This window comes from Chrysemys picta, chromosome 15 (genome assembly GCF_011386835.1).
Source record: "Chrysemys picta bellii isolate R12L10 chromosome 15, ASM1138683v2, whole genome shotgun sequence".
Lineage (NCBI taxonomy): Eukaryota > Metazoa > Chordata > Testudines > Emydidae > Chrysemys > Chrysemys picta.
This window is the reverse complement of record NC_088805.1, coordinates 12,797,934-12,821,300: the sequence shown is the minus strand read 5'-3', so window position 1 is coordinate 12,821,300 and position 23,367 is coordinate 12,797,934. Positions and strand designations below refer to the sequence as shown.

Genomic DNA, 23,367 nt, shown 5'->3' with positions numbered 1-23,367 from the left:
CATGGGGGTTGAAACTATATCTGTGAAACCTTCCAGCCAAATGCTCACCCAAATACATGCCTCCAACAAGCAGCAGGGAGATCTCCTTCCATTTAAAAAAAAAAAAATCACTCACTCTGAGAACTAGAGCAACTTGAGATAATGAAAACATCCTTGATGGACAAACCTCTTCAAAGCTTTGAATCCACCACTACTACAGGAATTCAATCCTGTTTGCAGACATCTGAGTTAATCCCTTATTAAAATATTGACTTAAAAAGAGAGAGACGGAGATTAAGATTACATACAAACTCAAAGAATGATTGGACTCTGCTAAACCTATCAGGGATTTCTTCACTCCTGAAAAACACTTCACTTCTTTCCCTATAAAGGCTGGAAGGCTAAATGAGTCAAAGGAAGAGGTTAGCTGCTATTGCAATGCATAATGACAAGGAGTTCAAATGCCTACATAAAATCCAGCATGCCCCTTTGAATCAAACAATATAGTTAACTGTTAATTTCTCCTCATCCAGACCCAACTCTGAACATGGTCACCGTGTTTCCTTATTTCATCAAATTCAGTCAGATACAGCCCTGAATACACAAATGTGGGAATGGGTTCAAACATGCCCCTCCTTTCTCAAAACAATCCATTTCTATTTTGGGTCTGCCAAAGCTAAACTAACCAATCTCCAAAAAAGCATCATCTAGGGCTTCCTAACATCCCATGAACCTCACTCACTTAGAAACACTCTAAAACACAGGGGAAGGGCTGGATTATCATTCCCTTAGATCAGTAATAATTAAAGGATGATACAGCAGACAGAATGATGTTCGAGTTCTCCATACCCAATGGGCAGGAAAACAGAAAAAGCCCTGGGGTAACAATGCCAGGTTACAGCATCACTGACATGCAGCCACCTATGGGGTGCAGTTCAACCACTATACAGCACAACAGTAGAAGGAAGGGAAATTTTAGCCAAGACACTACGACAAACTTCTATCTTTATAAAAAGGGGTCAGAGGAGTTTCACTCAAGGCATTGGTTTATATAAAGTCTTAAATACACAAAATAAATTGCATGGACCCCAATTTATTATCTCCAGAATGATGCAGAGCTGTCAGCCTTCCTGGGAACCAAATCTTTGGTTCCAAGAAGTCTAAGTACCCCAAGCTTGAATTTTAGCCTATCAGGCCATCCCCAGATCAGGGCAGCTTTGAGTTATAGCCATGGTTCTCTTTTTAGACAGTTGCCTCCCTTTGTGTGGTCGACCCCAAGAACCCTTCCTTCCCCACATGTGGACACGAACATGTGAATTAACCAACCCCCTGTTTAAACAAGATGTACACACCTGCATCTCCATGGAAACAGCTGTCCTGAGGACCTCTCCCAGATGGCATATCTCCATCATTTGGCCAGATCTGTCCTGTTTTCCGTACTCCCACAATAGTGGCTTCAGACACGATGACTGGCTGTTGCCTGTGCCGCTTTTGAGACTGGGGGGTTGGTGGGCTGCTGCTGTCGAAGGACTGTTGAGAATTTTGGGATGGAGAACGGCTTTTCTCCCGATACATGCGGTAAGTGGTGGGGCTGGGGGAAACGTGGCTAGACTGCCCTGAAGAGAAATCTTCCTCACTGGATGTGAGGTTCTCATTAGAACTACAATCTGGGGTATACCCTCCCCCAATGTCCTCAAAACTCCTTGGGGAATAAGACCTCCTAGGCCAAGTAAGATGCTTTTCCTGATCAGAGGCACTCTGATTCCGCAGTACAGGTCCTTTGCTTTCTCCTTCCCCCATCATCCCACCCACATAGATGCTTTGGTAGGGCTGAAAGTCCATTGGTTGCCAAGGTGGTCGATTGCCTCCATTAACATTTATTAGGTTGTCTTTCAGAAACCTGGGGTTCAGTTCAGCATCCTCATATTCTCCATCATAGCCAAAACTGCTCTCAGAAGACCTTCCCCGGTAGGCCGGCCTCTGGAACTCATTAAAGCTGGGTACCACATTAGGAGGGAGGGAGTGCAAGGATTTTTTGCGTTCCATCTGCATGGCTTGGCTACCAAGGGAGCTTATTTTATCAGAAACATCTTTATCATTGACCTTCACTAAACCCTTCTCATGGTGGTACTCCATGTTCACATAGAAGGGCTTCTCAGCAGCATCCTTACTATCACTAGAAGAATGTGAATTAACCTTTTTAATCCTCTCAAAGTTGGACCTTAGTGCTGCCACACTGGTGGCATTCCCTTTGTCCTTAGCGAGAGGCTCAAAGGACCCCTCTTTCTCAGTGGAGCCCAACAACCTGCGGGTGGAAGAGGGCCTGTGTTTTGAAGGGGATCCATCCATATCACAGCGATTCTCCGTATCTTCCCCCACTCTCTTCAGTTTCTCTTCACTGTAGTATTTACACCTGTCTTGCTCCCCTTCCCCATGGTGGGAGCTCTCCAAGGGCAACAGATCTGACCCATCGCTCTGGATGGACAGCTTCCTCAGAGAAGGTACCCTTGGCTTGAACTTCTCCTCTCCGTGGTGGGGTTTGTTTTTTTCTGGATCGCCTTGCTCGGTGGTTTGGTGATGATGTGGGTCTTGGTTCTGCTGCTCTGCATCCCCTTCAGGCAACTGGGAAATCCTCTTGAAACCCCACCTCTGTCGGTCGTAGCTCTTCTTCTCCTTTGCCAAGAGAGTCTGCAGGTAAATCATACGGAACCTCTCCTTGTTGACCTCCATCTCCAGCCTCCGGATAGAGGCTTTGCACATCTCCAGCTCCTGCTCGATATCTCCCACAGATTTCAGCTCCATCTTGGGAGGCTCGGAGTCTGCAAACTGGGCTTTCCAAGCCTCCACAAACCCCACTGGGTCCACCATTTTGCATCCGGGGAAAGATCACGGTGGGGAACAGGAGGTGGAGAGAAGACGCCAGCTGAATTTCACATGGAGCTACAGAACGGCCAGAGGCGGGTTAACTCACGGAATGGATCTTTCCCCCAGTCCACGCATGAAGGAAAACAAGGAGGTAAAGCCAGCTGGTCCTGTGTCCGAGAACGTCCCCTCTGCTCTCCGGCTTCCGACCCCCCCCCGTCCCGCACACACCCCCTACTTCACCCCCCGCATGCCCGAGGACAACAATGCTCCCAACGCAGCAAGCCGGAGCGCGTCCAAGGCAGCGTGGACAAAGGAGCGGAGGTGGGAGGGAGGGAGGGAAGGTGAGTCTCACCCACCCCCTGCGGCCCCGGGCGGGGGGCCGAGGACCTGGTGCAGCTGCGCTCAGCGGCAGCGGCTGGGATGTGCGGGGCAATGGAGAGCCCCGCCGCTCGCTCCCTCCTCCCGGGCTATTGTGCTGCTCTCCCAGGCCCCGCCGGGCACGGGCGGCAGGGCTGCGGCTTGTCCCTCGCCAGCTCCGTCGCTATCCCATGGTCCCAGCGAGCCCCGAGCCCCGGCGAGTAGCCTCCCGGCGCCGCCGCCGCGGTTCCCGGCTGCCCATCGCGCCAGCCCAGGTTCTGGCGGCGGCTCTGCGAACCGCACTCGCAGCCGCTGCAGGAAGGGGAGGGGACGCTGCGATTGACAAGCCAAGCGGGCCTCTTAAAGGGGAAGCGCTGCTTGGCTTGGGGGGGCGCTCATCTCTACCAGGGTCAGACCCTGCAGGAGCGGGGCGGGCTCCCAGGGCAGGAGACCCTCTCACGGGAACACACCCGCATTCCTCAGCGGGAGCTGCCCCCTGTGGCACATGCAAACACCTACACGGATACTCGCATCTAAACACACACACCACCTCATCCCCACAGATGCACACACCCCGCAAACTTGCTCAGACGTGGACACGCGCAGAGAAGCTGATACTACTCGGATCTGCATTTGAGCACACACAAATATGTCTACATTCATAGCTGTGTATCATGACCGACACATCCACGTGTGTCTCAAACCTAGGAAGTACACATGCCCACACAGCTCCACATCTGCTCTTGTGCACACATACACACTTGTGCTCAGATCAGCACTCCCATCCAAATACCCACAAATAACACACTCAGACCTGTAATACACCTTCATAGGAACATGCTAACAGGCCAATGCCCTTCACAAATTCAAAAGGGGGAGAAGGGATGGCTCAGTGGCCTGCTAAACCCAGCATTGTGAGTTCAATCCTTGAGGGGGCCATTTAGGGATCTGGGGCAAAAAAATATATAGTTGGGGATTGGTTTGAGCACAGGGTTAGATTAGATGACCTCCTGAGGTCCCTTCCAACCCTAATATTCTATTATGCTAAGGGCAAGGGTTTCCCAATACTCAACTAATTGATAAACTGGACACTTGTGATGGATCTGCCAACTAGTGGCCGGAAACTAGCATGATCTTCATTGATGACTAGACTAACGTTTTAGTTCTGCAAAATTACAAAAGCCAAAGCTCCCCGGTGGGATGCCCAATCCTCAACTCTGAAACAAGGGTGACCGGTAGCTAGAGGAGGAGTCTGGGAGCTGGATTCTATTCCTAGCTCTGCAACTGATTCATACACCCTTGGACAAGTCCCTTATCTTCTCACTGTCTCAGTTTAACCACCTGTAATATGATGACAATATTTACCTGCATCACACAGCTGAGTATTCTATTTTACACAGGTACTTACAGAATTCATCACTATCTAAGCATCTTACAAAATATACATAAATCCAACTGGACAGTCCTAGAATTCACTCTTCTATCCCCTTTCTTGTGAATAAGAAGAGGTTTTGTAAAAAAAAAAATGTATGTAATGTTAGATTTAATTCATTAATGTTTGATGCAAGGCTTGTTGCAGGACTGCTATATAGCTTGGGTGTGTGCGTGTGGTTAAGAGATAAAGTGGCAGTAGATAGGATCATGACAATGTAGAATAGTTCCTCTGGTTTGTAGGACCAACGAAACTTCTTATGACTTCTGCTGGTAGCTCTTTACATCAGCTTTTAACAAGGTTCCATAAAGTATCAGACTTAATTCATTATATTAAATTTGTTCATTCAATTAATTCAATTCATTAATATTTGTAAAGTGCTTTGAGATCCTAGGATGAAAAGCACTGCTGTCCACAAAGTTAGCTAAGATTAGCCTTTTATATTTCTGATGTTGTTCAATAGCCCAAAAAACCCTTTCACTTTTCATGTATCTAAAATGCATTCTGCAACTGATCAATAGTGCCTTCAGCTTGCACTGTTCTTTCTTTTGCTGTTTATTACAGAGCTTTTACTTTCCCCCTTCCTTCATAAAAATGCCCACCTGGCCTCGTACCAAGGTTTCTAACACATGTGGGACATAGATTGATCAAGGGTTAAGGTTTCATTGACATTACATTTGGAAAAAAAAGTCCATATAATGACATTTATGTAAACTGCAGTTTTTATAAGGCCATATGCATAATATTATAATCATTCATTTATATTTTTTTAAATATACAGTTTGGATCTAACTTGTCATTTGCATTCACACACTGATTTAAGATTACTCAAGTCTCAGTTTCCCTTGCTCTTTATTTTTCACAAAGATGTTGTGTAATAGCCTAAAGTGCATGGGAATCAGGCAGGTGAGGTTTCCGTGCCCTTTCTCCCCTCTGCTGTGTATCCAACAGAGTGAGAAAACACAAGAATTCTGATGAGTATTGAAGCCAGAGGCTGAATTTCTGTATGATACATTCAATTCTAATTAGTATTGGAATTAAACAACTGGGCCTCCATACCTAGTGAGGTCTCTGTGTCTGCATCAGGAATTTGGATGAGTATGAGAAGTAGCTGCTGGATTTCTGGGCACCCCATAAGCACTTTATTTACTCAAAATAGTACCATTCTAAAGGCACACAAAACTTTAAGGCAAAGTTATGATGGCAGGCATATAGCAGTGGTCTGAGTGCATATTACTTTTCAAATACAAAACTGTTATGATATTGTTCCTGCAACTAGCAGTTAGAGCAGCCAGCATGCCCCCTCTAGTGGCACAGAAAATAAAGGTTTCAGAGTAGCAGCCGTGTTAGACTGTATCCGCAAAAAGAACAGGAGTACTTGTGGCACCTTAGAGACTAAAATTTATTTGAGCATAAGCTTTCATGGGCTACAGCCCACTTCTTCGGATGCATAGAATGGAACATATATTGAGGAGATATATATACACATACAGAGAGCATGAAGAAGTGGGAGTTGTCTTACCAACTCTGAGAGACCAATTAAGTAAGAGAAAATTTTTTTGAAGTGATAATCAAGATAGCCCAGTACAGACAGTTTGATAAGAAGTGTGAGAATACTTACATGGGGAGATAGATTCAATGTTTGTAATGGGTCAGCCATTCCCAGTCTCTATTCAAGCCTAAGTTGATTGTATCTAGTTTGCATATCAATTCAACTTCAGCAGTTTCTCGTTGGAGTCTGTTTTTGAAGCTTTTCTGCTGCAAAACTGCCACCCTCGGGTCTGTTATTGAGTGACCAGACAGGTTAAAGTGTTCTCCTACTGGTTTTTGAATGTTATGATTCCTGATGTCAGATTTGTGTCCATTAATTCTTTTGTGTAGAGACTGTCCGGTTTGGCCAATGTACATGGCAGAGGGGCATTGCTGGCACATGATGGCATATATCACATTGGTAGATGTGCAGGTGAACGAGCCCCTGATGGCATGGCTGATGTGATTAGGTCCTATAATGATGTCACTTGAATAGATATGTGGACAGAGTTGGCATTGGGCTTTGTTGCAAGGATAGGTTCCTGGGTCAGTGTTTTTGTTCAGTGGTGTGTGGTTGCTGGTGAGTATTTGCTTCATGTTGGAGGGTTGTCTGTAAGCGAGGACAGGTCTGTCTCCCAAGATCTGTGAGAGTAAGGGATCATCTTTCAGGATAGGTTGTAGATCTTTGATGATGCACTGGAGAGGTTTTAGTTGGGGGCTGAAGGTGACGGCTGGTGGTGTTCTGTTATTTTCTTTGTTGGGCCTGTCTTGTAGGAGGTGACTTCTGGGTACTCGTCTGGCTCTGTCAATCTGTTTTTTCACTTCAGCAGGTGGGTATTGTAGTTTTAAGAATGATTGATAGAAATCTTGTAGGTGCTTGTCTCTGTCTGAGGGATTGGAGCAAATGCGGTTGTATCTTAGAGCTTGGCTGTAGACAATGGATCGTGTAGTGTGTCCTGGATGGAAGCTGGAGGCATGTAGGTAAGTATAGCGGTCAGTAGGTTTCTGATATAGGGTGGTATTTATGTGACCCATCGCTTATTAGCACAGTAGTGTCCAGGAAATGGACCGCTTGTGTGGATTGATCTAGGCTGAGGTTGATGGTGGGATGGAAATTATTGAAATCATGGTGGAATTCCTCAAGGGCTTCTTTTCCATGGGTCCAAATGATGAAGATGTCATCAATATAGCGCAAGTAAAGTAGGGGCATTAGGGGACAAGAGCTAAGGAAGCGTTGTTCTAAGTCAGCTATAAAAATGTTGGCATACTGTGGGGCTATGCGGGTACCCATAGCAGTGCCGCTGACTTAAAGGTATATATTGTCCCCAAATGTGAAACAGTTGTGGGTGAGGACAAAGTAACAGAAAATAAACTACAACATGGCTTCTCTGCTTCAGGCAAGAAGACCCATAACTGACCCTGAGGCTCCCTCTTGTGGGCAAAAGCCAGTTACTTTTCCTAACAAACTGGCCCTCCCACAGCTGTGGCTCTCTCTCCTCACCAAGGGCCTGATCCTGAAACATAAAATTAATGGGAGTTCAATATAAGTGAGACTGGGACCCTAACAGCAGAGTCCTTTTCAAGGATTTTTTTAAAATACAGTCTATAATTTGCCTGTGATTGATGAAAAATGTTTTCTAACAGTATGTGACCTCTGCACAAGAGCGGGAAAGAGAGAGAATTCCCACTCAGGATCCTGCGAATGAAGATTTCTGTATTTCTTGGAATGAGTCAAAGCCTGCGAGGAGACAGAGGTGAATAAATCTATTCCCATTATCTCGAATGAACTCTGGGTGTAGCTCAGAAAGGAGAATAACCCACACTGGATTGTAGTGCACATCTGAAATGGACTCTGATCACAACCCTCTAAAGGAATGAGCAGGGTGACTGAAATATTTTACTCTCTTCTCTCATCTAATTCATCATGGTTTCTGTTCCGCCCACGACGTTATTACACTTAACTTTCCCTTATCTTTCCCATATCTGGCATGGGAGTAGTTGGGCAGACAGAATGATGAACAGAACAATGTATTCCAACTGATGCATGCCAGTTTTTAGTAACATAGCATTGAAAGGATATACAGCACATTACAAGAGGAAAACTGCACTCAAGTCAATCCCTCGAATAATTTACAATCTAAGGGCACAAATTAGCAGAAAACTGACACACAGCAGTAGCACCTTTCTTATGTGACCAACCAAGTGATCCTTGTAGCACTCACTCAAAGATTAAAGTCTCTTCCCTAACCTCCTGCCCCAGAAAAGAGAAAGACATGAAGGCAAAGGACTATAATGTGGTTGTAACCACTCTGGGAAACTTTAAGTAGGTCCCATGTTTGTTTCCTAGCTCCCAGACCTGCAGAGACTGGGAGTGTCATGAGGGCAGCACACTCAGCCCCTGGTTGAGGGAATGCCTCCAACAACTGCTCCTGATGAACTGCCAGGAGGAGAGGTTAGTGTAGCAAGGACCCTGGGATTCATGGGAATAAGAACTGAAGGGACCCACGGTTCTGAGAAAGGCATGAAGAATCCTCCTGTTTGTAGAGATAAAGAAAAATGAAGGAGAAAACTGAGAAGACATGGGATGAAGGTGATGAGGGGAGAAACGGGTGATGAAGAAGGTAAAGAAAGAGCTAGAAAAAGTAGGAAGCACTGTCCGCAGAAAAGCCGGTAAGGTTCTGACCCTGCAGTTCTCATGCAAGAGACAACTGATGATTATATTGGGAACAATGCACTTATAGGGACAGCAGGCTTGAGTCTTTTAGGTGCTGAGAAATAACAAGAGAGATGTGAATGACATGACCTACTGGCAATAGGAAAACTGAGTTTCAAATATTCACTCACATGGCAAAACTGATACTAAAAAATAAAACCAATTGTTATTCTAACAGCTCCTGACCTTAACCTGAAAGCCAAAAACAATATCACTTGCCATAGGGCTGTTTGCTGAATGGCCTGTGAGCCATCATCTACGGCTTTGACTAAAAGACACACATACTCATTGTTTAAAATAATAGGCAATCAGCACGCTAACTTCAATTTATTGTGACAAAAAGAGGCATCACATTGGTATTCGTTCTGAGAAAAATTACTACACCAGCACCTTAGCTTTGTCTTCGGATGGCCCCCAATCACCACCCTTCTCCACACTCCCTCCAACAAAATTCCCCAAAGGAGACAGGCATTGTTGCCAAATGTACTGTGGGGGATTCACCAGCTAGTTCCAGAGTTAATATATCTAGGAATGCGACAAACAGCCTGCATTCAAAACTGATACAGTTGTCCTCTTTCCTGACATATTACTCACTATATAAAAGGCTTCTTCAAAGCAACTAGGCTTTTTGTTAGAATTAAACACACACAACTAAAATCTAGGCCAGAGACATGAACATCTGTCCAAGAAATTACAAATGAACAGTGGTGTTTACTTTTCAGAGAGTTGGAACCCTTTCCTTGTGTTCCCCTGTCTAAGCAATTCATCAATAGTAACATGATCTGAGTTTCATTTTTACAGAATCAATTATTAATAATGGACTCTGTGCTCGGGAAATCTCAATGGGGCTTTCGAGGCAGGCCTTGCAGCATCCATCACTGACTGGGATGGATTAGGCTCTTTCTGAAGGCTATTTATTGTCCTGCTGTTATAAATGTGATTCTTGGAGCTAGAAGAGATATAAAATTGTAGTGACATCAAGTTACTGTGTCATTTCTGTTACTAGAAAACAAAAGGCAGTTTTCTTCCAAATTCAGTATTCCCAATATACAGAAAAGGGAAGGGAGGAGCCCTCTGGAACCAAATCTCACTTTCCCTTGAGGCCAAGGCACTGTGCGGTTTTATAGGACCCATACTCTTCATAGACATAAGGTGGGAAAGCTGCCTCATTTGATTTTCAGAGCAATATCATAGCATTGCTGAAGAGACTGCATCCATGAGTTTTTGCACACAAGTCTAACAATAATAAAAGCAACATTTGCAGGGCAATTTAAAAAATATTCTTCTTCCCAGCTTTGTCACTGACTCATTGTGTGACTGAGGGCAGGTCACTTAAGGCCTGATTTTAGAACCATTTTTAGAGGCACCGTTTTCTGTCTGTAACAAGTTATGCCCATACCTCAGCATCAACAATAAATTGCCAGGAAAAAGCATGAATGAACCTGGGGATATAAAATTTTAGGGCCCAAATTATTTCAGGCACTATGCCCACAAAAATAGGGGGCTAGTTTGAAAACCAGGCCTGTTATCATTGTGAACTTGAGTTTACACTTCTGTAAAATGAGGCTAACACTACTCACCTACAGTACAGTACCTCAAAAGGGGGCTTATGTGACAATTAGTTTATGCTTGCAAAGCATGTTGGTTGCTTCTGCTGAAAGACATCATATTTTATATACATATATCGTATCCTCCAGTATAGTGAGCCACCCCTTCTATTCAGCCATCCAGTAGTGATTCAAACCCAGTAATCACAAAGAAGTTAGATGCACTGTCCACTGAATAGAATAAGCATGGTTTAATCAGGGGTAGGCAACCTATGGCATGCGTGCCAAAGGCGGCATGCGAGCTGATTTTCAGTGGCACTCACACACTGCCCGGGTCTTGTCCACTGGTCCGGGGGACTCTGCATTTTAATTTAATTTTAAATAAAGCTTCTTAAACATTTTAAAAACCTTATTTACTTTACATACAACAATAGTTTAGTTATATATTATAGACTTCTAGAAAGGAGACCTTCTAAAAATGTTAAAATGTATTACTGGCACGCAAAACCTTAAATTAGAGTGAATAAATGAAGACTCGGCACACCACTTCTGAAAGGTTGCCGACCCCTGGTTTAAGGGAGCATTTATTAGTCATCGTCATGAAACAGTTTTGAGAGATAAACAACTACACGGAATATAAGGTCAAAACATTACATATTTGGATCGATAACTACACAGGCACACATATTCACCTCCTCCACCAAATGGTGCACTCATTTTCTGTGCCAACAGGACTGGCATGGTTGCCAATAACAGCCTTGTCTGAAGATGAAAGGAAGACAAACAAGTCCCAAGAGAAGTTGCATACATACAATTCCACAAGACTGTTCTAATTTACGTTGTGAGCAAAACAGTATATGGGAAATACAAAGGCAGTTTTAAGCCACATTTCTCCTCATTTTCGCCCCCATCCCTATCTAAATGCAGGAATGGAATAACTGAGAATCAGGCCCATTGTGTCTGGTTATTTTTTATATTACCAAAAGTCTCTCTGTTATTTTCCTTGGTATGTTTTGAGGCGTTAGGATCCAATTAGATTCTTACATTCTTACATTCAGCCTGTTTACTGATGCATGTGTAGTGACTACATGATGGGGTTAATAATTAATAAGTGTCCTACGGTCTTCTGTTTTCTTTCCCTCCAAAACATTGTACTAGGAGTATACTGGACCTTATGGAAACATTCTGCTCTCACTTATGCTGGTGTAAATTCAGAGTGATTCCATTGGCTCCAGGGCTTTGTGGACATCAAATTATTGGTGAACAAGCTTTCTTGAATGGTGGTCTGATGCCTTGGTTTGATTCTTGAGGGTGATTCGTTAATTGACTCAGAATGTTTATAGTAGTTTTTTATGGCTCTGAGTTTTCCTGATTTCATGTTGGTGAAAGATTTACAATACCTCTTTTATGTTGGGGGAATACTGCCTATTAGGTACATGACTTTGAATGTTACAAATCAGTGAGAGATTGCCTTGTTTAAATTCCTTCTTCCTGTCTAAAATTTGTTCCAGTAAAGAAGAGTGTAAGAATAATGTAGTGTATTATTCTTAGTCCATTTCTTTATGTCGATGTATGACCATAGATATCAGCTAGTTTCTTTGAACATACCCTTGGGTGTTATTTCTTGAAGTTTGCCTTGTACTTTTGCAGTATACACTGAAGTTCAATAAGCAAAACCAATCTGATCAGAGATTTACAAAAAACAATCATGCATAGAAAAGCGGTCTCACAAATACTCATCCAGCAGGTATGTATTTCAGTTATTTCTGACAATACCATGCCATTTAAATCAGCAGGGACAACTAACAAGGTTTAAACAGGAGTCCCTATGACACCAAGTCAGGGCTGCCCACACAGCAGAAGACTCTCCAACACAGAGTTGCTCCACTCTATTTCCCAATTTCTCTGAATTTCATACAATCTATTCCGTGTTACATCGGCCTTGTTTTAACACATGATCATCCTAGCTCCTAAAGAATCAAACTTATAGGGGTAGGGCAGAAGGGCATTTGACTCTTGGAATAATAGAGGGAACTAGGGAAAGTGCATGACCCGACAAGCTCACCAGGCTGCAGCAATCACGTAGAGAGTGCTTGTTCTGCAACAGCCATTCAATTAAGAGACCTGCACACAGCAAGCACGTTAGGGTTTCTGTATTGGAAAACTCTCACTCTCTCTTTCTATGTAGAAAGAGTGCAAGTACACATAACACACACCATTTTGGTAAAAGTAATATGAAAATAAGGACTTCTCTACCACTAGCATCAAGGGATTGAAACACTTTCTCCAGTGAGGGCCGTCAAACTAATTATATGCCCAGCCACACTGTAGCATCTAACCTTACCAGCTCACAGTTATCTAGCATGGAGAGGGGTGACCAAGTTCACTACTTCGACTGTAACATGCTTCAAAAAAACATGTCCCATCTATATTATGAACAAAAAGAGACATTAGAACATGTCATTTATACTAGCTGTGACTGGTTAGACTTGTAGCGTAGATGGAATCTATAAAAAACAAGTAAAGGGGAAAGTGTATACCCACTTCCTCTTGGAATTACAGAATACATGGAATCTGATTTTCCTGTGCCTTGCACTTTCTGTTGCCATTCACACATGCACAAAGAGTGAAAAATTATAATATTCTGGTTATATATAAAGAGCTGGTACTATTTTACACAGATGCATATGACTACATAAAGCACAAGGCCAAGAAGAATCAAGCCTTTGAAATGTTAAACAGAGATGGAATTAAACTGGAAACTTCAGATCTGGACTTCCACAAAGTTTCAGAATATTTGGATCCTAGGTTCTGGTTTTGCCCACCTGAAATGTCAAAGGCAGAAACAGTGACGCTAGATCAATAAAAAATCATTATCAGAATATTGCTATAACCTCATAAACTTCCTTTCCTATCAGTGTTTATGTGTTCTCCTTTACTGTACCTATTACATAATTTCACAGCTTCCTCCATTCAATAGAATCTCCCTTTTTGATTTTTACCCTGAAGTTGTATCCATAGGACCAGATTCTGATGGCACGAGGAAAGATCTGCCACCCACTCTACAGAGAAGTAAAGGAAGTAGAGGGGAGCAGGATTAAGGTCTTCTTTCAGCAGACATGATATGCTTTAAAAAAAAATGATAAAAGCAAAATGTAAAAATGGTCTCAGACCCTAACTCATTAAACAGGAAAAGAACAATTACTTACTTGTAACTGGTGTTCTTAGAGATGTGGATGCAGAAATGTAGTCAATTCAGAGGTAGAGGGGTGTGTGTGTGTGTGTGTGTGTGTGTCCGCGCTCACCATGCCGGAGCCAGAAATGTTTTCCGCAGCAATACCTGTTGAGGTGATGCACATGGCCTGTGCTTCCTTACGACCCCTCCTGAGGCTACATAAGGATGCTGCTGCCCCCATCTACCTCAGCTCCTTTGCATCAGCCAGTGGCCTAAAACTCTGATGCAGAGGGGATGACAGGTTGGTTATGGAATACACATTTGCACCCACATCTCGAAGGAAAAACAGTTACAATACAGGTAAGTAACTGTTCTTTCTTATTCGAGTGGATGCAGATGTGTATTCCCTTCAGGTGACTCACAAGCAGTATCGTAGATGGCAAGGCTTGGACTCTATTTGAACAGGGACCTTGCTAAAGTTCGCATCTTCCCTTGAAGCTGCTGCAATCGCATAGTGACAAGTGAATGTATGTATGTACGTATATATGTAGGACCAGGCAGCAGCCTTCTAAGTGTCCAGAACAGGTACATCATTGAGAGAAGCTACCCATCTATAGACTGTCTGGGTCGAGACCACTTGGCCCTTCATCCTATCCTCATAAGAAACAAAAAGTCAAGGAGAACATCTAAACAATTACCTCTGTCTATGAAAAAGGCCAACGCCCGTCTTACATCCAAGGTATGTAAAACAGTCTTCTTCCCAACTGGCATGCAGATTCAGAAAGAACACAGGACCTAGGTATAGCATCTTATTAAGGTGGAAAGTTGACACTACTTTAAAAACTTCGGGTGAGCCATCTTGTCCTTAAAAAATGAGTGTACGGAGGGTCTACCGCTAATGCTTGCAACTTGCCAGCTCTCCTCACAGATGTGATGGCGATAAGGAAGGTCATCTTCCAGGACAAATGTGCCCAGGAGCATATAGCCAAAAGGTTCAAATGGAGGTTTTTCCATGAGAGCGGCTAACACTGTTAAGGTGAACTCATAGACTCATAGACTTTAAGGTCAGAAGGGACCATTATGATCATCTGGTCTGACCCCCTGCATGCTGCAGGCCACAAAACCATTCCCTGGACTCTGCCGTTGAAGTCCCCAATCCTGTGTTTTAGTGACTTCAATCGGCAGAGACCCTCCTGCTAGTGATCCCTGCCCCATGCTGCGGAGGAAGGCGAAAAACCTCCAGAGGCTCAGCCAATTTACCCTGGAGGAAAATTCCTTCCCGACCCCAAATATGGCGATCAGTAAGACCCCGAGCATGTAGGCAAGAGTCTCTAGTCTGACCCCTGTTGAACATTATACTATTTACATACCATTGCTTGGTTTTCCTTGGCTACTATGTTTTACCATTAAACCATTCCCTCCATAAACTTATCTAACTTAATCTTAAAACCAGACAGGTCCGTCGCCCCCACCGTTTCCCTCGGAAGGCCGTTCCAATATTTCACCCCTCTGACGGTCAGAAACCTTCGTCTAATTTCAAGCCTGAACTTCCCCACGGCCAGTTTATATCCATTCGTTCTCGTGTCCACATTAGTACTAAACTGGAATAGTTCCTCTCCCTCCCTTGTATTTATCCCTCTGATATATTTAAAGATAGCAATCATATCCCCCCTCAGCCTTCGCTTTGTCAGACTAAACAACCCAAGCTCCTCTAGTCTCCTTTCATACGACAGGTTTTCCATTCCTCTGATCATCCTAGTCGCCCTTCTCTGCACCCATTCCAGTTTGACTTCATCTTTTTTAAACATGGGAGACCAGAACTGCACACAGTACTCCAAATGAGGTCTCACCAGCGCCTTATACAACGGAAGCAGGACCTCCTTATCCCTACTAGATATCCCTCGCCTAATGCATCCCAAGACCGCATTGGCTTTTTTTACCGCCACGTCACATTGTCGACTCATAGGCCTGGTCCCCACTTAGTCTGGACTTCGGACTAAGGTACGCAAATTCAGCTACGTTAATAACGTAGCTGAATTCGAAGTACCTTAGTCCGGACTTACCGCGGTCCAGACGCGGCAGGAAGTCTCCCCCCGTCGACGCCGCGTACTCCTCTCGGCGAGCTGGAGTACCGGCGCCGACTGTGAGCACTTCCGGGATCGATCTGGGATCGATTTATCGCGTCTTAACCAGACGCGATAAATCGATCACAGAACATCGATGGCGTGCCGCCGGACCAGCCGGTAAGTGAAGACTAGGCCAAAGTCATCCTGCGGTCTACAAGGACCCCTAGGTCCTTCTCCTCTTCCGTTACTTCTAACCAATGCGTCCCCATCTTGTAACTAAAATTGTTATTAGTCATCCCCAAGTGCATCACCTTACACTTTTCACTATTAAATTTCATCCTATTTCTGATACTCCAATTCACAAGCTCATTCAAGTCTCCCTGCAGAATATCCCTATCCTCCTCCGAATTTGCAACGCCTCCCACCTTCATATCATCCGCAAACTTTATCAGCCCACTCCTGCAATCGGTTCCGAGGTCAGTTATAAATAGATTAAATAAAATGGGTCCCAAAACCGAACCTTGAGGCACTCCACTAGTAACCTCCCTCCAACCTGACAGTTCACCCTTTAATACGACCCGCTGCATTCTCCCCATTAACCAATTCCTTATCCACCTCTGGATTTTCATATCGATCCCCATGTTTTCCAGTTTAACCAATAATTCCTCATGGGGTACAGTATCAAACGCTTTACTGAAATCCAGGTATATTAGGTCCACCGCATTTCCCTTATCTAATAAGTCCGTTACTTTCTCAAAGAAGGAGATCAGATTCGTTTGGCACGAACTGCCCTTCGTAAAACCATGTTGTAAATTATCGCAATTGCCATTAACCTCAAGGTCCTCAACTAGTTTCTCTTTCAGAATTTTCTCCAGCACCTTGCACACTACAGATGTTAAACTAACAGGCCTGTAGTTACCCGGATCACTTTTTTTCGCTTTCTTGAAAATAGGAACCACGTTAGCTATTCTCCAGTCTAACGGGACCACCCCCGAGTTTACAGATTCATTAAATATTATCGCTAATGGGCCTGCTATTTCCCGTGCCAATTCCTTCAATATTCTCGGATGAAGATCGTCCGGTCCTCCCGACTTAGTCCCATTAAGGCGTTCAAGTTTTGTTTCTACCTCGGATACGGTAATCCCCCATCCTGTATGCCCCTCTGTAATGGTGCTAGTATCCCTAATACCTTCATTGGCCTCATTAAACACCGATGCAAAATATTCATTGAGATATTGCGCCATGCCTAGATTATCTTTAATCTCCTCTCCGGCTATAGTCTTCAGCGGTCCCACTTCTTCTTTCTTTGCTTTCTTCCTATTTATATGGCTGTAAAACCTTTTACTATTGCTTTTAATTCCCCTCGCTAGGTCCAACTCTACACGGCCTTTGGCCTTTCTCACTCTATCTCTACATTCTCTGACTTCACTAAGGTAAGTTTCCTTACTGATCCCTCCCCTCTTCCACTCTTTGTACGCTTTCTGTTTTTTCCTAATTGCCCCTTTGAGTCGGTCGCTCATCCAGCTCGGTCTAAATCTCTTGCTTAGTAATCTTTTTCCCTTTTTGGGGATACAGGCCTCTGACAGCTCATGCATCTTTAACTTAAAGTAATCCCAGGCTTCTTCTGCCTTTAGATCCATTAATACGTTTGCCCAATCCACTTCCCTTACCAGTCCCCTTAATTTGTTAAAATTGGCCTTTTTAAAATTATAAACCCTAGTCTTTGACTTAATTCTGTTACTCCTTCCATTTAGTTTAAACCGAATTAGCTCATGATCACTGGAGCCCAAGTTGTCCCCTACTACCACTTCCTCAACGAGGTCCTCACTACTTACCAGAATCAAATCTAAAATGGCCTCCCCCCTTGTCAGTTCAGCTACCACTTGATGAAGGAATTGATCAGCAAGCACATCTAGGAACATCTGAGCCCTATTATTGCTACTAGCGTTTGTTCCCCAATCTATATCCGGGAAGTTAAAGTCCCCCATAATTACACAGTTTCTATTAGTATTTACTTCCCTAAATACATTAAATAGTTCCTTATCCATATCCTGGGTCGATCCCGGCAGTCTATAGCACACCCCAAGCACTATCCCCGGAGAGGCTCTAGTAGTCCTTTTACCCAGTGTGAGTATTGCCCAGACGGACTCTGTGTTATCTATTCCATCCACTATTATGCTTTTACAGGTGGAAACAGACAAGTAATTTACTTGAGAAACTTTGTAGCCATAGGATTAGAAAACACTGTTCTTCCCCCCTGAGTGGCAGAAATGGCTGCCAGGTGAAGCTTCACTGAATTTAAGAAAGGGCCAGAAGATTTGTCCTGGACATGCACCCTTATTGACTGAATCCCTTGAGCAGAAGTCAAAAGTGAAGAACACTTCCACTTAGCTGAATAGGTGGAGCTAGTTGATTGTTTCCTTCTGTTACGTAAAACCTCTTGGAACGTTATGAAGCCTCTCTTCCTGGTATGTCCATATCCCTTGGGCCCCCATGAACCACCCAGGTGAGCATCCCAGCCTAATGTAGAAGTGTCAGTTGTAATTGTCCTAGTTGGAAGGGAACAAGAAAAGGGATTCCCCGCACATACAATGTCCTAGTCCATTCACTACTCCAGAGTAAGACTACAGGAGGAACTTGGACTAACTTGTCCAGATGTCTGCTTGGTTGGTAAACCAACTTCAGCCATGTTTGTATGTAGAGGATGAAAATGCAGTCTGGAATGCATGGTCACATACATACATGGAGCCATGTGACCTACCAATGTGAGACATGCTCACATAGTGGACAGGTGACACCTGACGGACACAAAAAGACTGTAAATGGTCGAAACCTCTCAAGGAAGAAAGGCCCTCACTACCATAGAGTCAAGCAGAGCCCCAATGAATTTCAGCCTCTTCATGGGCACTAATGTGGACTTCTCTTTGTTCAGCATGAGCCCTAGCCAGTCAAAGAGATGGAGAATGAATTGAAGCTGATTGAGGACCTCACAGAGTGATGTGCCCTGGATGAGCCAATCATCTAGTAAGGAAAGATATGTATCCCAATCCTTCTCAAGAATACTGACACCTCTGCTATGCGTTTCATAAACACATGAGGAGCTGACAATAGGCCAAAGGGAAGAACGGTGTATTGATAGTGTCTCCTCACTACCATAAATCTGAGGAACTTCCTATGACTTGGTATCATTGTGATGTGGAAGTAAGCATTGCAAAGATCGAGGGCAGCAAACAAATTGTTCCAATTCTGAGGGGGAGGATAGATGTCAGGGAAACCATGTAAAATCTCACTTATTTAGTGAACTTGTTGAGACCGTAAAGGTTCAAAATGGGCCTTAGACAACACTTGGACTTGGGAATTAGAAAATGTCCAAATAAAACCCCTTTCCTTGAAACTGTATGGGAATTTCTTCCACAGCCCTTACAGCAAGCAGCATCTGGACCTTTTGAAGGAGCAGAGGCTCATTAATTGGGTACCTGAAAAAGGACGGGGAAGGGGGAATGGGAAGGAATTGGATTGACTATCCCAGTCTCAAGGTACTTAGGGACCACTTGTCTGTCATTATCCAGAAAGCGAGATAGTTTGCTCCCAAATGGAGAGACAATAGTGTGTGGGTTGTGAATAACTAGGTTGCTGTCCTCATTGGAAAAGTCAAAAGGCAGATTTTCCTTGCAGATGTCTGAGAATGGGCCTGCTGGTTGGAGTCTGAGCTAGTGGACCTTCTTCTCTGAGGTCTATGCGTACTTTTCAGCATGTCAACTTGCCTGGGTGGTAGAAAGGATTTCTATAGTACTGCTAGGAGTACTAGGTATGCAGGGAGTTGTGTCTCTTTTCTTGGATACTGGGACATAAACTCTTTAAGAAGCAGAGGGTTGCTTGAAGGTCTTTTAAATGAGTGCAATATTTCATCAATTTTATCTGAAAACAGAAAATGCCCAAAGGGAAGGTCTTCTATACTGTTGTATGTTGTGGGCTATCCCAGAGTTATATAGTCATGAAACTCTTCTCATTGCAGAGGCCATAGTTCCAGAGGAACCATCTGCAACATCCAAGGTAGACTGAAGAGATGTCTTTGTGACCAGATGGCCCTCTGCCAAAAAGGCTTTGAACTCTTCCTGGGAGTCCTCAGGGAGTTTATTTGTAAATTTTGACAAGCCTCCCAGGTATGAAAAATCATACATAGCTAACAGCACCTGTTGATTAGCTATTTGCATTTGGAGAAATGACTTAGAATAAATCTTTCTGCCCAGGGCACTCATTCTTTTCAGTTCTCTTTCTTTGGGTGTTGACATGAACCTTTCTTGCATTGACTTCTCAATGGCAGCCAAGATTACCAGGGAATTTGGAGACAGCTGAGAGTAAAAGACACTTGAATCCCTGGGCAAGCATACCATCATAGAATCATAGAATCATAGAATATCAGGGTTGGAAGGGACCTCAGGAGGTCATCTAGTCCAACCCCTTGCTCAAGGCAGGACCAATCCCCAACTAAATCATCCCAGCCAGGGCTTTGTCAAGCCTGACCTTAAAAACCTCTAAGGAAGGAAATTCCACCATCTCCCTAGGTAACCCATTCCAGTGCTTCACCACCCTCCTAGTGAAAAAGATTTTCCTAATATCCAAACTAAACCTCCCCCACTGCAACTTGAGACCATTACTCCTTGTTCTGTCATCTGGTACCACAGAGAACAGTCTAGATCCATCCTCTTTGGAATCCCCTTTCAGATAGTTGAAAGCAGCTATCAAATCCCCCCTTATTCTTCTCTTCTGCAGACTAAACAATCCCAGTTCCCTCAGCCTCTCCTCATAAGTCATGTGCTCCAGCCCCTAATAATTTTTGTTGCCCTCTGCTGGACTCTTTCCAATTTTTCCATAGCCTTCTTGTAGTGTGGGGCCCAAAACTGGACACAGTACTCCAGATGAGGCCTCACCAATGCCGAATAGAGGGGAACGATCACATCCCTCGATCTGCTGGCAATGCCCCTACTTATACAGCTGAAAATGCCGTTAGCCTTCTTGGCAACAAGGGCACACTGCTGGCTCATATCCAGCTTCTCGTCCACTGTAACCCCTACGTCCTTTTCTGCAGAACTGCTGCCTAGCCACTCGGTCCTAGTCTGTAGCAGTGCAAGGGATTCTTTTGTCCTAAGTGCAGGACTCTGCACTTGTCCTTGTTGAACCTCATCAGATTTCTTTTGGTCCAATCCTCTAATTTGTCTAGGTCCCTCTGTATCCTATTCCTACCCTCCAACGTATCTACCACTCCTCCCAGTTCAGTGTCATCTGCAAACTTGGTGAGGGTGCAGTCCACGCCATCCTCCAGATCATTAATGAAGATATTGAACAAAACCAGCCCCAGGACCGAACCTTGGGGCACTCCACTTGATACCAGCTGCCAACTAGACATGGAGCCATTGATCACTACCCGTTGAGCCCGATGATCTAGCCAGCTTTCTATCCACCTTATAGTCCATTCATATGCTCATGCTTCTTTAACTTGCCGGCAAGCATACTGTGGGAGACTGTACCAAAAGCTTTGCTAAAGTCAAGGAATAACATATCCACTGCTTTCCCCTCATCCACAGAGCCAGTTATCTCATCATAGAAGGCAATTAGGTTAGTGAGGCATGACTTGCCCTTGGTGAATCCATGCTGACTGTTCCTGATCACTTTCCTCTTCTCTAAGTGCATCAGAATTGATTCCTTGAGGACCTGCCCCATCATTTTTCCAGGGACTGAGGTGAGGCTGACTGGCCTGTAGCTCCCCGGATCCTCCTTTTTCCCTTTTTTAAAGATGGGCACTACATTAGCCTTTTTCCAGTCATCCAGGACCTCCTTCGATCGCCATGAGTTTTCAAAGATAATGGCCAATGGCTCTGCAATCACATCTGCTAACTCCTTTAGCCCCTTGGATGCAGCGCATCCGGCCCCATGGACCTGTGCTCGTCCAGCTTTTCTAAATAGTCCTGAACTACTTCTTTCTCCACAGAGGGCTGGTCACCTCCTCCCCATGCTGTGCTGCCAAGTGCAGTAGTCTGGGAGCTGACCTTGTTCGTGAAGACAGAGGCAAAAAAAGCATTGAGTACATTAGCTTTTTCCACATCCTCTATCACTAGGTTGCCTCCCTCATTCAGTAAGGGGCCCACACTTGCCTTGACTTTCTTTTTGTTGCTAACATACCTGAAGAAACTCTTCTTGTTACTCTTAACATCTCTTGCTAGCTGCAACTCCAAGTGTGATTTGGTCTTCCTGATTTCACCTCTGCATGCCTGAGCAATATTTTATACTGATAGCTATTTACAGATTTAATGAAGTTAAGAGCTAACTATGTAGCAGAAAAAAAACCATGAGGAGAACCACATGGGAAGTTGCGACTCAGGCCATGAGTGATAAGAAGGGACTGAGGGGGTCAGGATGGCATCAGCCTTAGATAGCCTTAGGAGGAGCCACGAGGAGGCTCAAGGCATGTTTGTCACTCTGACGAGTACTACTCCAGCACACTGGTCACACACACACTTGAGTGGAATTCTGGTCTGCATCCATTGGAAGAAGAATATGTATAGACTTAAAAATTACAACGGATCGACAGATATCCTGAAACCAGATATCCTGATCCCAGAAACAAGAGGAATTTTTCTCTCAGCACTATCATGGTAAACTGGGTGTGCTTGAGTGCAAGTCAGCATAATTTTGTACAAGGATGTTGTGTTTAAAAGACAAAACAGATCAAATACACCACAATAATCAGCACTGCCATGTGTTTTCTGCTCCCACAAGAATGGGGCCAGGACTTCACTGTCCAAGATTCTAGAGTTCTGGTGGCTACCAAGAACATAAAACAAGTACAGAACATTTTTTTACAGGTCCTCCTGGTAGTAGGCGGAAAAGGTCGGTTGATTCCATCCTCTTGAGTAAAGATAGCTTGCCACCCCTCAGGTGATCACACAAGCAATCTCCCCATTGCACAGGGAAGGTTTATGTACCATTGTGCCGCCTGCACAAGGAGAGCACAAAGCAAGGGGTGGGAGAGAGATCATCTGTTTGAAGGGAAGTTGCTTGAATCATTTTCAGCTCCTCCATTCTTTCCTGAAATAAACTGACTTTTCATCTCTCAACTGGAAGCTGCTTGAGAGCTTTCCCTGCTGCAGATGCGCCATGCAGGTGTACGCACATGCAGATGGAGGTGTGATGCTTGCAGAAATGACTGGAAGCTAACAGCAGTTCAGGCTGGCTTGGCTGTTGCTTTCTGGAGTCTCCAGTGAATTTCCTTCTATTTCTGTAAATGAGGAAACCAAAGGGTTACATAATTAATCCATGTAGGATCACCTTCCATTAATAAAGATGACAGAGACCAGATTCAGCCTTCAGTAACACTTGTGCAACTACACATAAGAACCAAGATAGACAGACAATGAGGTCAGAGAGGTTGCGCTGGTATAAATGAGGCAGAATTTGGCACTCAAGAAACATCCGCATTCCCCCAAACTTTTAAGTGATTGAAGTGGACAGAGAGAGTGAAGCTGAACGTACTGATGAGGTTTCCTGCCCCAATCTGGGCCATGCGACCATTGCTCTTCTCCAGCTCTTTCAGCATAGACTGTTCAAAGGCCAAGGCAGCAACTCGAGAAAAAAACTCCTTTACATTTTCCCCTGGGAAACAGGAGAGAACCACGATGTTTTACAAACCCACAGCTACGCACGAT

The 23,367-nt window shown here is 44.2% G+C and overlaps 2 protein-coding genes across 9 annotated transcripts in view; both read right to left on the bottom strand.

The window, feature by feature from the left end:
- Nucleotides 1-6,544, bottom strand: part of BCR (BCR activator of RhoGEF and GTPase) — a 142,313-nt gene extending 135,769 nt beyond the window's left edge. The window contains exon 1 of the mRNA XM_005288606.5: nucleotides 1,332-6,544. Within this exon, the coding sequence (XP_005288663.1) occupies nucleotides 1,332-2,847 (1,516 nt within the window). The 5' untranslated portion in view covers nucleotides 2,848-6,544. The remainder of the gene's footprint in view (nucleotides 1-1,331) is intronic.
- A 4,429-nt stretch (nucleotides 6,545-10,973) lies between these two features.
- The window catches only part of RAB36 (RAB36, member RAS oncogene family), a 34,775-nt gene continuing 22,381 nt past the window's right edge, over nucleotides 10,974-23,367 (bottom strand). For 6 of the 8 annotated variants that reach the window (XM_065567920.1, XM_005288614.4, XM_008172027.4 and 3 more), the window contains 2 exons: nucleotides 23,195-23,314; nucleotides 10,974-22,940 (listed from right to left, as the gene is read on the bottom strand). In XM_065567920.1, the coding sequence (XP_065423992.1) occupies nucleotides 22,876-22,940; nucleotides 23,195-23,314 (185 nt within the window). In that variant the 3' untranslated portion in view covers nucleotides 10,974-22,875. The remainder of the gene's footprint in view (nucleotides 22,941-23,194; nucleotides 23,315-23,367) is intronic. The other 2 variants (XM_024108683.3, XM_065567921.1) reach the window with 1 other exon arrangement.